Here is a 15,519-nt window from a genome sequence, read left to right on the forward strand (position 1 = left end):
TCATTGTACTATTATGCATGATCTTAGCCACAGACTAACAGGTTAGGTTACTGTACATGTGGTGTACTTGTCTCTAGTCATTGTACTATTATGCAGGAACTTAGCCACAGACTAACAGGTTAGGTTACTGTACATGTGGTGTACTTGTCTCTAGTCATTGTACTATTATGCAGGAACTTAGCCACAGACTAACAGGTTAGGTTACTGTACATGTGGTGTACTTGTCTCTAGTCATTGTACTATTATGCAGGAACTTAGCCACAGACTAACAGGTTAGGTTACTGTACATGTGGTGTACTTGTCTCTAGTCATTGTACTATTATGCAGGAACTTAGCCACAGACTAACAGGTTAGGTTACTGTACATGTGGTGTACTTGTCTCTAGTCATTGTACTATTATGCAGGAACTTAGCCACAGACTAACAGGTTAGGTTACTGTACATGTGGTGTACTTGTCTCTAGTCATTGTACTATTATGCAGGAACTTAGCCACAGACTAACAGGTTAGGTTACTGTACATGTGGTGTACTTGTCTCTAGTCATTGTACTATTATGCAGGAACTTAGCCACAGACTAACAGGTTAGGTTACTGTACATGTGGTGTACTTGTCTCTAGTCATTGTACTATTATGCAGGAACTTAGCCACAGACTAACAGGTTAGGTTACTGTACATGTGGTGTACTTGTCTCTAGTCATTGTACTATTATGCAGGAACTTAGCCACAGACTAACAGGTTAGGTTACTGTACATGTGGTGTACTTGTCTCTAGTCATTGTACTATTATGCAGGAACTTAGCCACAGACTAACAGGTTAGGTTACTGTACATGTGGTGTACTTGTCTCTAGTCATTGTACTATTATGCAGGAACTTAGCCACAGACTAACAGGTTAGGTTACTGTACATGTGGTGTACTTGTCCCCTTTTGAGTCAGTTTCTGGACTCTGATCAAGCCTATTCTTGGCCTAAAAAGCTTGCTTAGTTGAAAGTGGTTTTAAGTCCAGGAATGGCCTTAAGCTGTGTCCAGGAAACTGTCATTAAGTGTTATATTACTATCTTACGTACTGTATCTCTGTATAAGCAATGCATTGAGTTTATCTTGTATTGGTTAATGCAGACGGAGTCACAGCTTGTCCTGGCTGATTTAACCGACACCAAGTGCCAGATCCTTCAGACGTTGGCGGGAGCCACGGACAGACCAGGATCCAAACAGCTTGAGGTGAGACATCAGGGGGTCATACGTACTCATGACAAGTCTTACATTGCATTATAACTGCAGGCTTTAATTTCCTCTCTTTAAGTTCTTCCTGCTCTTATTATTAAAGATAATACAAATACATTTTATAAGATGCTAACCCGTCTTGGTTTTGTCTGGTAGGTCATAGCTGAGGCTGAGGAGGGTTTGAGAGAGTTTGAGCAGAGGATCACCCAGCTGAAAACAAGAGGAACAGAACTACAGGCAGAACAGATGTCCACCAATGAGATGCTCAAGCTACAGGTATCTGACCTCTCCATACAGACAGTTCACACACGCAAAATACACACAAAATACACACAGACACAAACACAAAATTATTCACCAATGTATTTTACACACACACTGCATAAACATGAATTCATCATATTATATCTGTATGTCTTTTCCGCCTCCTCCTTCTTCTCCTTTTTCTTCTTCTCCTCATCTACAGGATGCCTATGAGGAGTTGGTGATGACGGTGGGCTCGCGGCGTAGCAGCCTGAACCAGAACATGGCTCTGAAGGGGCAATATGAGAGGGCTCTGCAGGACCTGGCTGACCTGGTGGACACTGCTCAAGACAAGATGGCCGGCGACCAGAGGGTCATCGCCAGCTCTGTGGAGGAAGTTCAGATTCTCCTTGACAAACACAAGGTAGACTTTAACCTTCCATAGAAGTAGATTTACAATAACTTAATACAATTAATAAAATACATCAAAGTATTTTACTATAAGTCAAAAAGCAATTTAAGACTACAGAATGTTGGGATCTCTGTGTGAAAAGTGCAAGGTCCCAAACTCAAACTTTGGTCACCATGACCAAAGGCAATGACCGTAACCTTTGCTCCAAGAAAGCTGGCTGCCTCGGGGGAGCCTAGTTAACACCATCTTCATTGCAGTATTGCTCAAGAGTGTTTTTCTCTCTCTCCAGGAGTTCTTCCAGAGTCTGGAGTCCCACATGATCCTGACGGAGACGTTCTTCAGGAAGATCAGTGGCCTGGTGGTTCCCAGAGAGAAGCAGGCTCTGGAGGAGATACTGACCCTGGCCCAGGGAGTCCTCAAACAGGCCCACAGGAGAGGGGTGGCGCTGGAGTACATACTGGAGGTAGGAGAGTTGTTGTTGTAGTAGTAGTACTAAACTCAGCAAGAAAAGAAACGTCCTCTCAATGTCATCTGCTTTTATATTCAGCAAACTTAACGTGTAAATATTTGTATGAAAATAACAAGATTCAACAACTGAGACATAACCTGAACAAGTTCCACAGACATGTGACTAACATTAATGGAATAATTTGTCCCTGAACAAAGGGGTGGTCAAAATCAAAAGTAACAGTCAGTATCTGGTGTGGCCACCAGCTGCATTAAGTACTGCAGTGCATCTCCTCATCATGGTTCTTGCTGTGAGATGTTACCTCACTCTTCCACCAAGGCACCTGCAAGTTCCCAGACATTTCTGGGAGGGATTGGCCCTGGCCTTCACCCTCCGATCCAACAGGTCTCAGACGTTCTCAATGGGATTGAGATCCGGGCTCTTCGCTGGCCATGGCAGAACACTGACATTCCTGTCTTGCAGGAAATCACCCACAGAACGAGCAGTATGGCTGGTGGCATTATCATGCTGGAGGGTCATGTCAGGATGAGCCTGCAGGACAGGTACCACATGAGGGAGGAGGATGTCTTCCCTGTAACACACAGTGTTGAGATTGCCTGCAATGACAACAAGCTCAGTCCGATGATGCTGTGACACACCGCCCCAGACCATGACGGATCCTCCACCTCCAAATCAATCCCGCTCCAGAGTACAGGCCTCAGTGTAACGCTCATTCCTTCGACGATAAACGCGAATCCGACCATCACCCTTGGTGAGACAAAACCGCGACTCGTCAGTGAAGAGCACTTTTTGCCAGTTCTATCTGGCAGAGCGACAGTGGGTTTGTGCCCATAGGCGACGTTGTTGCCGTTGATGTCTGATGCCTGCCTTACAACAGGCCTACAAGCCCTCAGTCCCGTCTCTCTTAGCCTATTGCGGACAGTCTGAGCACTGACTGAGGGATTGTGCATTCCTGGTGTAAATTGGGCAGTTCTTGTTGCCATCCTGTACCTGTCCCGCAGGTGTGATGTTTGGATGTATCGATCCTGTGCAGGTGTTGTTACACGTGGTCTGCCACTGCGGGGATGATCAGCTCTCCGTCCTGTCTCCCTCTAGTGCTGTCTTAGGCGTCTCACAGTACTGACATTGCAATTTATTGACCTGGCCACATCTGCAGTCCTCATCCCTCCTTGCAGCATGCCTAAGGCACGTTTACGCAGATGAGCAGTGACCCTGGGCATCTTTCCTTTGGTGTTTTTCAGAGTCAATAGAAAGGCCTCTTTAGTGTCCTAAGTTTTCATAACTGTGACCTTAATTGCCTACCGTCTGTAAGCTGTTCCACAGGTGCATGTTCATTAATTGTTTATGGTTCATTAAACAAGCATGGGAAACACTGTTTAAACCCTTTACAATGAAGATCTGTGAAGTTATTTGGATTTTTACGAATTATCTTTGAAAGACAGGGTCCTAAAAAAGGGACTACTGTAGTAGTAGTAGTGTTGTACTATATGTACTGTAGTAGTAGTAGTACTATATGTACTGTACTAGTACTATATGTACTGTAGTATTAATATATGTGTTGTAGTAGTAGTTCTATATGTACTGTAGTAGTAGTATATGTGTTGTAGTAGTAGTACTATATGTACTGTAGTAGTAGTATATGTGTTGTAGTAGTAGTACTATATGTACTGTAGTAGTAGTATATGTGTTGTAGTAGTAGTTCTATATGTACTGTAGTAGTAGTATATGTGTTGTAGTAGTAGTACTATATGTACTGTAGTAGTAATATATGTGTTGTAGTAGTAGTTCTATATGTACTGTAGTAGTAGTATATGTGTTGTAGTAGTAGTACTATATGTACTGTAGTAGTAGTAGTATATGTCATACTTAAATCGATTGAATACCTTTTTCACACTACTGTGTTGGCCTGGTTACGCATCTGCCAGAGTTGCTGTAACCATGCTGGAAAGGACAATGTGAAAAGACAATATCCAGGCCAGCACAGTACGATTCTGTATATGTGTAACCCAAGTATAACGGAATTGCCTCTATACGTGTGTTTTCAGACTTGGAGCCGTCTGCTGCCAGACTACCAGGCTCTGTGTATGCAGTTGGAGGCAGTGGAGGGTAGCATCCCCACAGTGGGCCTGGTGGAGGAGACAGAGGAGAGCCTCACTGAGAGGAGTTCACTCTATCAGGTATAGTAGATCACTATCACCATGTTATGCAGTTATTACAGAAAGCCATTGGCACTTTCATATACTGTGTGTAACGTTTGAGCTAACAATTTACAGTGGCGTCATCCTCTTAATCACGATTTTCCTAATAAATACCAGACAGAATACTGTACAATAAAGTGATAACATAATTTATTTAAGTCATGTCCCCCATCTTGGTTTACCTCCTTCTCTCCATAGAGTCTGAAGGGCAGACTGATGGAGCACCAGCACAAGCTGAGCCAGGTGCTGGAGGAGGGGAAGAGGCTGCAGCTATCTGTGTGCTGTCCTGGCCTGGACACAAAGCTCACAGTGCTAGGGGAACACTGGCTCAGCAACACTGCCAAGGTCAACAAGGAGCTGCAGAGACTAGAGGCCATCCTCAAACATTGGACCAGGTTAGGGCTGAACCCCAAGGGATATTGTTTAGGGTGTGCTGTGTACTGGATGTGATGTAGACATGGGTTCAAATAGTATTCGTTTTCCTTCTAATACTTGAACCCAGGTCTGCACTGTATGTACTGTGAATATGTTGGGGGGGTTGAATATTACCCACTGAGCCTGTTTGTCTCCATGTGATGCCCAGGTATCAGAAGGAGTCATCAGAGTTGATTGGCTGGCTGCAGTCTGCTCTAGAACGTCTGGACTTCTGGAACAATCAGGCAGTCGTAGTTCCACAGGAGATGGAGACCCGCAGGGACCATCTCTCTACCTTCCTGGTGAGTCAACATATCAAAAGAGTGGGTGATACCTTAGAGGAAGTGGATATTCGACTGGCAGATCTGGATCAAATGGTTAACGTTAGAGGTGAAGAGTAGGGTTAGGGTTAGAGGGGTTAGAGTAAGGGTTAAGTTTAGGCATAAGGGGTTTGAGAACCATCATCTGGAACCAGCTGTATACACAGCCTGATATTCAATGTGAAACTGACCGTTATACTATTCTCTGTTCACAGGACTTCTGTAAAGAGGTGGAGTCGCGTTCATCTCTGAAAAATTCTGTGCTGACTGAGGGCAACCAGCTTCTGAGGCTGAAGAGGGTTGGAACTGCAGCCCTGCGGTCTGACCTGGCCCGCATAGACTCAGAGTGGACCCAACTACTTACACTCATCCCAGGGGTGCAGGAGAAGCTACACCAGGTACTAACACAGGCTTATCTGCACACACACACGCGCGCGCGTGCGCGGGCGCAGTCGACCAAGCTGCTCACACGCATCCACACCTGTTGCTGACAGGTGTATAAAATCGAGCACAGAGCCATGCAATCTTCATAGACAAACATTGGCAGTAGAATGGCCTTATTGAAGAGCTCAGTGACTTTCAACTTGGCACCGTCATAGGATGCCACTTTTCGAACTAGTCAGTTCATCAAATTTCTGCCCTGCTCGAGCTGCCCCAGTCAACTGTAAGTGCTGTTATTGTGAAGTGGAAACGTCTAGGAGCAAAAACAGCTCTGCCGCGAAGTGGTAGGCCACACAAGCTCACAGAACTGTCCAGGGCTGAAGTGTGTAGCGTGTAAAAACATCCGTCCTCGGTTGCGACACTCACTACCAAGTTCCAAACAGCCTCTGGAACCAACGTCAGCACAATAACTATTCATCGGGAACCTCAGGAAGTGGGTTTCCATGGCCGAGCCTAAAATCGCCATTCACAATGCCAAGCGTTGGCTGGAGTAGTGTAAAGCTCGCCGCCATTGGACTCTGGAGCAGTGGAAACGCGTTCTCTGGAGTGATGAATCACGTTTCACCATCTGGCAGTCCGATGGACGAATCTGGGTTTGGCGGATGCCGGGTGAATGCTACCTGTCCCAATGTATAGTGCCAACTGTAAAGTTTGGTGGAGGAGGAATAGTGGTCTAGGGCTGTTTTTCATGGTTCGGGCTTGGCCCCTTAGTTACAGTGAAGGGAAATCTTAATGCTACAGCATACAATTACATTTTAAACTATTTTAAACTTTGTGGCAACAGTTTGGGGAAGACCCTTTCCTGTTTCAGCATGACAATGCCCCCGTGCAGAAACAAGGTCCATACAGAAATGGTTTGTCGAGATTGGTGTGGAAGAACTTGGCTGGCCTGACCTCAACCCCATTGAACACCTTTGAGATGGATTGGAACACCGACTACGAGACAGGCCTAATCGCCCAACATCAGTGCTGACCTCACTAATGCTCTTGTGGCTGAATGGAAGCAAGTCCCCGCAGCAATGTTCCAACATCTAGTGGATAGCCTTCCCAGAACAGTGGAGGCTGTCAAAGCAGCAATGGGGGACCAAATCCATATTAATGCCCATGATTTTGGAATAAGATGTTTGACGAGGAGTTGTGTTTATTAGCCCGTTTCTTTTCCTCAGTTACAAATGGAGAAGTTGGCCTCTAGGCATGCCATCTCTGAGCTGGTCAACTGGATATCTCTGATGGAGAATGTGATTGGAGAGGACGAAGAGAACATGAAAGGAGCAGTGGGTTCGACTGTCATCCAGGACTATCTACAGAAATACAAGGTAAGGAACAGAAAACTCACAGCTAGCACATTTGGTTCCTTGGAAGTTGTGGAAACAGACCGTTTTGGTTTCTCATTGGTTCTGTGAACGAAGCCATAAGTTTCCTTAATGGTAAAACAGAACGTTTTTTAAACTTAGGGGGATTTATTAATGTTCTGAAAATGGAAATTCAAGGTTATTTGAAGGTAAATAAGTTGTATTCTGAGAACATTCTCTAAATGTTGTGAATGTTTTTGAACAACATGTTAAGGTTAATTGGAGGTTTTTGAAGAACTTCCTTAAAACTTTCCCTGAATGTTTCCATAAGACTTTTAATAACACTGCTTAGTTTGTGTTAACCGTTTTGAACACCAAGCACACATGGACATTTATTTGCTTCTGCATTAATCATGCAAACACATTTTTTTATTTTATTGTGCCACAGTGTCAGTGAGATTTAACCCTATGACCTTCTGTTCTCTATCCATGGAATTAGTCTCCTGCACCACCAAGATTGCGCTATTATGCCATGTTTTTTTTACTCATACAAAGCTGTTCATTTTAGTCTATTCGAACAGACCCCATTTCAGTGGAAACAACACTCATTAAGATCAGGTGTCGCCAATTAGTGGTCACGGCCAACACACCTGAACACACTTAACAAGATAGAGGCTAGAGAGAGTTTTGTTGAGGCTGAAAACAAAATGTATGTTTTTAAATAACATTCTTAGAACGTTCTTTGAACGTTACTATTGTTTTCTTGAGGTTTTTATGGAACGTTTTCTTAATGTTCTGAAAACATGACTTTAAGTAGAACCGTGAGGAAACCTGCAGAAAACTTACTGAAATTCCCGCTGAAGAACATTGTTTCTTAATGTTCTCTGAACGTTCTGAGAACATGAACTTAAATAGAACCATGTGGAAACCTGTAGGGAACATTAAGTACACTGAAGTACTAAAATTCCCACAGAAGAACGCTGTTTCTTAACATTCTTGGAACTATTCGAGAATATTCCCAATGTCAAACCATTTGGAGAACGTTCCTAGAACATCACCAAAAAATGTATTAAATGTAACCATGATTTTCTAAGAAAATTACATTTTTTTTTGTCATGTTCCTTAAATGTGTTGAGAATGTTCCAAAGCTAAGCGACTATCATACATCTTTCATCATCATTAATTTCTCTCTTTATACTCACTCTAATAGATGAAGCAGGATACAAATGTCTGTTGGACAATAAAGTAATCTTCTTCTTCTCCCTGGTCTCTCTCTCTCTCCTTCCCCAGGGCTTCAGAGTTGATGTGAGCTGTAAGCAGCTGACGGTGTATTTTGTGAACCAGTCTGTGCTCCAGATCAGTGATCAGGATGTGGAGAGCAGGCGCAGCGACCAGACAGACTTTGCCGAGAAGCTGGGAGTAATGAACCGACGCTGGCAGTTACTACAGGGACTCATCACGGAGAGGGTGAGAGAGAGAATAAACCACTTTCAACCTCAACTTAAAATGTCTACTTTCAACTTTATTTGTTAGAGAGGGAAATTAGTTGTGCAACAAGATCACACATAAGAGAATAAACATACATGTAGCCTGATGCATTATGGGTATTCCAGAGCATGGTTAAACTTAAACCCCTGGCTATTACACCACAATCATATAAAAAAACAATCTCATATTAAAGCATATCTTTACGTATGACATCTCATTCACTGTGTGGCTCTTTGAATTATGTCAATGTAGAATTAATCTGCTTTCATTGTATTATATAATACAAACAAAGCCTGTTATGTGTTTCAGGGATTATTTAATTGTCTCAGTACATTATGTGACTCTGTGCTGTGTTGCGTGGTCAGGTCCAGTTCCTGGAGACTCTGCTGGAGGCCTGGTTGAACTATGAGAACAACATACAGGGCCTGAAGACCTGGCTGCTCACTCAGGAGGGGAGGCTGAAGAGGAAACCCAGGATAGAGGACCTAACCTCCGTACAGAACGCTCTCAATGACTGCCAGGTAGGAACATTCACTGCACTTTGTATTGGTTTATTAGATAAATCATATCTTGTTTTTGCTCATTTACAGTATATTATGTCTTTGGGTTTCAATCTGGATGTGCATTTTTTTAAATTAAGAATCTTGATCTTTGTCATGTTGATTGTAACCGCTCTCTGCTCCCTGATAGTAGTTTAACTACTAAATAAGTAGTTGCTCTGCTCTCTCTTTTCACTGCTTCTGCAGGAGATGGAGGAAAAGGTGAAGGAGAAGGAGGGTGAGGTGGAGCGGGTGGAGGAGCAGGCCTGTGCCCTCATCCAGAACAAAACCGACGAGGCCTGCGCTGTCGTCATGGAGACGCTCCAAGCTGTCAATCACACCTGGGCTAACCTGGACCACCTGGTAGGCGGAGCTATTTTATGGAGTGTAAATAATGTATTATTGGTCTGTGAGTTGTATGAGAGGTGTGATAATCACAGATGTAGCCCACTAAGTACTCCATACTCACCTATAACCACACACTCAGCTACTGCCCCATTATAACTACCTTTCACTCACTATGATGATCCCCTGTTGCAGAAGAACACTAAACACAACTGCAAAATGTATTAAGCTCCGTGGACAACTTTTTAAGTGTAACCCCTATTGTTCTACTTTTTAAGTGTAAACCCTATTGTTCTACTTTTTAAGTGTAAACCCCTATTGTTCTACTTTTTAAGTGTAAACCCCTATTGTTCTACTTTTTAAGTGTAAACCCTATTGTTCTACTTTTTAAGTGTAAACCCCTATTGTTCTACTTTTTAAGTGTAAACCCTATTGTTCTACTTTTTAAGTGTAAACCCTATTGTTCTACTTGTTAAGTGTAACCCCTATTGTTCTACTTTTTAAGTGTAACCCCCTATTGTTCTACTTTTTAAGTGTAAACCCCTATTGTTCTACTTTTTAAGTGTAAACCCTATTGTTCTACTTTTTAAGTGTAACCCCCTATTGTTCTACTTTTTAAGTGTAAACCCCTATTGTTCTACTTTTTAAGTGTAAACCCCTATTGTTCTACTTTTTAAGTGTAAACCCCTATTGTTCTACTTTTTAGGTGTAAACCCTATTGTTCTACTTTTTAAGTGTAAACCCCTATTGTTCTACTCCGTCTCTGCTCCACGCCAGATCGGCCAGCTGAAGATCAGCCTCGTGTCAGTGCTGGACCAGTGGAGTCTGTACAAGTTGTCCTCAGAGGAGATGAATGGCTACCTGATGGAGGGGAGGTACTCTGTGTCCCGTTTCCGCCTCCTCACCGGCTCCCTGGAGGCTGTACAGCTACAGGTGGAGAGTCTCCAGGTAATACCAGTATGAACAGGCTTTTACAAATGTATTTTTGTCTACCCTGTAGCCCAACACTTCTACATATTTGAGGGGGAGTGGAGGAGTGCACACTTCGGGAGAAATTTGGGCTAATGTGTTTGTGACTTGTGTTCTGTAGAGCCTACAGGAGGAACTGGAGAAGCAGGAGGGCAGTCTGAGGAAGTTTGGCTCTGTGACACACCAGCTGCTGAATGAGTGCCACCCGTCTGTGTCCGACTCCCTCAACAATACCCTGAAGGACGTCAACGCTAGGTTTGTTTGTTTATTTGAATCACTTTAAGACCACAATGGGGGCATATCTTCCAGCAGTCCATGAGTGGGTGAGAACCGTGACTTTTAAGTCTTCTGGTCTCAGGCAAGGTCATGTGATCATCGTTCCAAACCACCTGTGTTGTGCTCAGGTGGAGCAATCTCATCCATGATCAGTTGATCCAACAACAATAAGATTTTATTGATCCATTCATCAATGTATGTTGTGTCCAGGTGGAGCAGTCTCCTGGAAGAGATCTCAGAGCGTCTGAAGAGCAGCAAAGCCCTGCTACAGCTGTGGCAGCACTACAAGGAGCTGTATGGAAAGAGTAGCTCCAGTGTCCAGCTACAAGAGGAGCAGGCTGACCGACTCCTGGAGACCGCCTGCACCAAGGACATCACAGACGAGGAGGTCTCCACCTGGATCCAAGACTGCAGCGTGAGTGGGAATGGTGTTGGAATGACCGTTTTACACACGCACAGGACTCAGCATGGAGCTATATACTGTCAACCCCTATTAAGGCCTTTTTGCTAATATGGCCCACTATGAAAATAATTGTTGGAACACTTGAACCAGATGCACGTTTCAGGGTTTAATGCGCTAAACTTTCGGTCAACAATGATCCTTGTCAGAAATTTGACATTTGGTCATATAGCTTTGTGATAATAGATGTGTTCTGTTTTGGTGTATGGTGGTGTTTCTCCAGGAGTTGCTTCGTGCCCAGGCTCCAGTGAAGGCATCTCTACAGGTTATTCAGGAGCTAGGAGATCAGCTGAAGCAACAGGTGGACACCTCCACAGCATCCGCCGTCCAGTCAGACCACCTCTCTCTGACCCAGCGCCTCGCCACTGTGGAGCAGGCCCTCAGCAGACAGCTCACTACACTACAGGTACAGGGGGACTATAGGACGTGATTCACCTGATATATTTTACCAGTTGCTTACTCTATGATCCCAAAGACCTTGAGACATTAGTGTCTCATGCTACTGAGATCTTCTAAAGAATGTACTTTTCAGTTGCTTCATTGGCCATTGGTTCATGCCTTTTGACCAAGGATCCCTTGAACAATGTATGTATGTCTTAATGGGATATAATAAAGGATAATTGAATAAATACATCTCTTGTTTTCCTGCAGACGGGAGTCCAGGACTATGAGACCTTCAGTGAGCAGCTGGGTTCCTTAGGTCGCTGGATGGTGGAGGGAGAAGAGGCTCTGAAGATCCAGGATCCCAACAGTTCTTCTGACCTGTCCATCATACAGGACCGAATGGAGGAACTCAAGGTATGTCACTGTGATCTACAGTATCTAGCCACAATACTTTATATGACTGACTTCTCAATTAATTTCCTTGATTCCTTTTCTCATCTTCACTGATTGGAAAATATTTGACAGGTGAAAACAATATGGTGGAAACTCATTAGGCTAGCCTTTACATGGTCCGTTCTTTCAAATCAGAGCAATGAAGGAGAGGAAACAAGGAGAGGGTGGATTGTTAGACAATTGAGAAAGAGGCAGTGTCTCAAGGAAGTATTGATGTTACTGAGAGACTGCTGTTCTGTGCTGTTCTCCCTACAGAGACAGATCTTGAGATTCAGTAGCATGGCTCATGACCTGGAGCGTCTCAACGAGCTGGGCTACAGGCTTCCTCTGAACGACATTGAGATCAAACGCATGCAGAACCTTAACCGTAGCTGGTCTGCAGCCAACGCCCAAACCACTGAGAGGTTCAGGTAAGTTCATGAAAAACTTTGATCACATGAAATAACTTCAAAACCTTTTTTCAAAGAGATTAAGATTGGCTCAGTAAATAATTTGATGACATTGGGCAGGTATTTTGACTGTATCCTTAACTAGAATTGTGTTTCCCATTGATGTCAATTAATGATGTAAGCGAAAGTCCGAATTGCTCCCCATATTTCAACTCTGAATCGGGCCCTGAGTTATTTCAATGACTTGGTTTTTGGGTCTGATATTTTCGGTTGTTGGTCTCTCCTCAGCAAACTCCAGTCATTCCTGCTGCAGCAGCAGACGTTCCTGGAGAAGTGTGAGACGTGGATGGAGTTCCTGGTACAGACAGAGAAGAAGCTGGCCGTGGAGATCTCTGGGAACTACCAGAGTCTGATGGAGCAGCAGAGAGCGCACAAAGTAGGTGGTATAATTACATAATTTCAACCAGCGTTGCGTGCTGGGATTTGGGACGTCTGGATTCCATAGAGTCATCATAACTGCTATAATTGTCATGCAGGTGAATGAGGACCCAAAAGCGACTTGGCGAAAACAGAGTTTTTAATCCAGTAAGATACTTAACAAAACAAAAGGCATAATACTACTCGTAAAGACGAGAACAGACTGGAGACATGATCAAGAACTGCAGGTTGCCTCGGGAAGGCACTTGAACCTAGCAGACTCAGACACCTGCTCACCACGCAGCATCTGAGAGAAACACGACACGACAGGGCAAAACATAGACACAGCACGGTGAATATAGACAAGGATCCGACAGGGCAGGAACGGAAAACAAGGAGAGAAATAGGGACTCTAATCAGGGAAAAGGATCGGGAACAGGTGTGGGAAGACTAAATGATTGATTAGGGGAATAGGAACAGCTGGGAGCAGGAACGGAACGATAGAGAGAAGAGAGAGCGGGAGAGTGAGAGAGGGAGGGGGAGAGAGAGGGATAGAAAGAGGGAAAGAACCCAACAAGACCAGCAGAGGGAAACGAACAGAAGGGGAAGCACAGGGACAAGACATGACAATCAATGACAAAACATGACAGTACCCCCCCCACTCACCGAGCGCCTCCTGGCGCACTCGAGGAGGAATCCTGGCGGCAACGGAGGAAATCATCAATGAGTGAACGGTCCAGCACGTCCCGAGACGGAACCCAACTCCTCTCCTCAGGACCGTAACCCTCCCAATCCACTAAGTATTGGTGACCCCGTCCCCGAGAACGCATGTCCATGATCTTATGTACCTTGTAAATAGGTGCGCTCTCGACAAGGACGGGAGGGGGGGAGGGAAGACGAACGGGGGTGCGAAGAAAGGGCTTGACACAGGAGACATGGAAGACAGGATGGACGCGACGAAGATGTCGCGGAAGAAGCAGTCGCACAGCGACAGGATTGACGACCTGGGAGACACGGAACGGACCAATGAACCGCGGAGTCAACTTACGAGAAGCTGTCGTAAGAGGAAGGTTGCGAGTGGAAAGCCACACTCTCTGACCGCAACAATACCTTGGACTCTTAATCCTGCGTTTATTGGCGGCTCTCACAGTCTGTGCCCTGTAACGGCAAAGTGCAGACCTCACCCTCCTCCAGGTGCGCTCACAACGTTGGACAAACGCTTGAGCGGAGGGAACGCTGGACTCGGCAAGCTGGGAAGAGAATAGAGGAGGCTGGTAACCCAGACTACTCTGAAACGGAGATAACCCGGTAGCAGACGAAGGAAGCGAGTTGTGAGCGTATTCTGCCCAGGGGAGCTGTTCTGCCCAAGACGCAGGGTTTCTGAAAGAAAGGCTGCGTAGTATGCGACCAATCGTCTGATTGGCCCTCTCTGCTTGACCGTTAGACTGGGGATGAAACCCGGAAGAGAGACTGACGGACGCACCAATCAAACGACAGAACTCCCTCCAAAACTGTGACGTGAATTGCGGGCCTCTGTCTGAAACGGCGTCTAACGGGAGGCCATGAATTCTGAACACATTCTCGATAATGATTTGTGCCGTCTCCTTAGCGGAAGGAAGTTTAGCGAGGGGAATGAAATGTGCCGCCTTAGAGAACCTATCGACAACCGTAAGAATCACAGTCTTCCCCGCAGACAAAGGCAGACCGGTAATGAAGTCTAGGGCGATGTGAGACCATGGTCGAGAAGGAATGGGGAGCGGTCTGAGACGACCGGCAGGAGGAGAGTTACCCGACTTAGTCTGCGCGCAGTCCGAACAAGCAGCCACGAAACGGCGCGTGTCACGCTCCTGAGTCGGCCACCAAAAGCGCTGGCGAATAGACGCAAGAGTGCCTCGAACACCGGGATGACCAGCTAACTTGGCAGAGTGAGCCCACTGAAGAACAGCCAGACGAGTGGAAACAGGAACGAAAAGGAGGTTACTAGGACAAGCGCGCGGCGACGCAGTGTGCGTGAGTGCTTGCTTAACCTGTCTTTCAATTCCCCAGACTGTCAACCCGACAACACGCCCATAAGGAAGAATCCCCTCGGGATCAGTAGAAGCCACAGAAGAACTAAACAGACGGGATAAGGCATCAGGCTTGGTGTTCTTGCTACCCGGACGGTAAGAAATCACAAACTCGAAACGAGCGAAAAACAACGCCCAACGAGCTTGACGGGCATTAAGTCGTTTAGCAGAACGGATGTACTCAAGGTTCTTATGGTCTGTCCAAACGACAAAAGGAACGGTCGCCCCCTCCAACCACTGTCGCCATTCGCCTAGGGCTAAGCGGATGGCGAGCAGTTCACGGTTACCCACATCATAGTTGCGCTCAGATGGCGACAGGCGATGAGAAAAATAAGCGCAAGGATGAACCTTATCGTCAGACTGGAAGCGCTGGGATAGAATGGCTCCCACGCCTACCTCTGAAGCGTCAACCTCGACAATGAATTGTCTAGTGACGTCAGGAGTAACGAGGATAGGAGCGGACGTAAAACGTTCTTTTAGAAGATCAAAAGCTCCCTGGGCGGAACCGGACCACTTAAAACACGTCTTGACAGAAGTAAGAGCTGTGAGAGGGGCAGCAACTTGACCGAAATTACAAATGAAACGCCGATAGAAATTAGCGAAACCTAAAAAGCGCTGCAACTCGACACGTGACCTTGGAACGGGCCAATCACTGACAGCTTGGACCTTAGCGGAATCCATCTGAATGCCTTCAGCGGAAATAACGGAACCGAGAAAAGTAAC

The 15,519-nt window shown here is 45.3% G+C and overlaps 1 protein-coding gene across 14 annotated transcripts in view; it reads left to right on the forward strand.

Moving 5' to 3' along the window:
• The window catches only part of LOC124046690 (nesprin-1-like), a 182,390-nt gene that overhangs the window by 132,735 nt on the left and 34,136 nt on the right, over window positions 1-15,519 (forward strand). For all 14 annotated transcript variants that reach the window (XR_006841047.1, XM_046367362.1, XM_046367361.1 and 11 more), the window contains 19 exons: window positions 1,117-1,218; window positions 1,378-1,497; window positions 1,688-1,888; window positions 2,166-2,339; window positions 4,391-4,522; window positions 4,742-4,938; window positions 5,127-5,259; window positions 5,493-5,675; window positions 6,885-7,034; window positions 8,301-8,477; window positions 8,864-9,019; window positions 9,245-9,400; window positions 10,160-10,330; window positions 10,473-10,606; window positions 10,838-11,042; window positions 11,311-11,493; window positions 11,739-11,885; window positions 12,180-12,334; window positions 12,602-12,749. Coding sequence is in view for 13 of the 14 variants with exons in the window: in XM_046367362.1 (XP_046223318.1) it covers window positions 1,117-1,218; window positions 1,378-1,497; window positions 1,688-1,888; window positions 2,166-2,339; window positions 4,391-4,522; window positions 4,742-4,938; window positions 5,127-5,259; window positions 5,493-5,675; window positions 6,885-7,034; window positions 8,301-8,477; window positions 8,864-9,019; window positions 9,245-9,400; window positions 10,160-10,330; window positions 10,473-10,606; window positions 10,838-11,042; window positions 11,311-11,493; window positions 11,739-11,885; window positions 12,180-12,334; window positions 12,602-12,749 (3,024 nt within the window). In the remaining variant the exon portion in view is untranslated. The remainder of the gene's footprint in view (window positions 1-1,116; window positions 1,219-1,377; window positions 1,498-1,687; window positions 1,889-2,165; window positions 2,340-4,390; window positions 4,523-4,741; window positions 4,939-5,126; window positions 5,260-5,492; window positions 5,676-6,884; window positions 7,035-8,300; window positions 8,478-8,863; window positions 9,020-9,244; window positions 9,401-10,159; window positions 10,331-10,472; window positions 10,607-10,837; window positions 11,043-11,310; window positions 11,494-11,738; window positions 11,886-12,179; window positions 12,335-12,601; window positions 12,750-15,519) is intronic.

Source organism: Oncorhynchus gorbuscha, linkage group LG10, assembly GCF_021184085.1.
Source record: "Oncorhynchus gorbuscha isolate QuinsamMale2020 ecotype Even-year linkage group LG10, OgorEven_v1.0, whole genome shotgun sequence".
Lineage (NCBI taxonomy): Eukaryota > Metazoa > Chordata > Actinopteri > Salmoniformes > Salmonidae > Oncorhynchus > Oncorhynchus gorbuscha.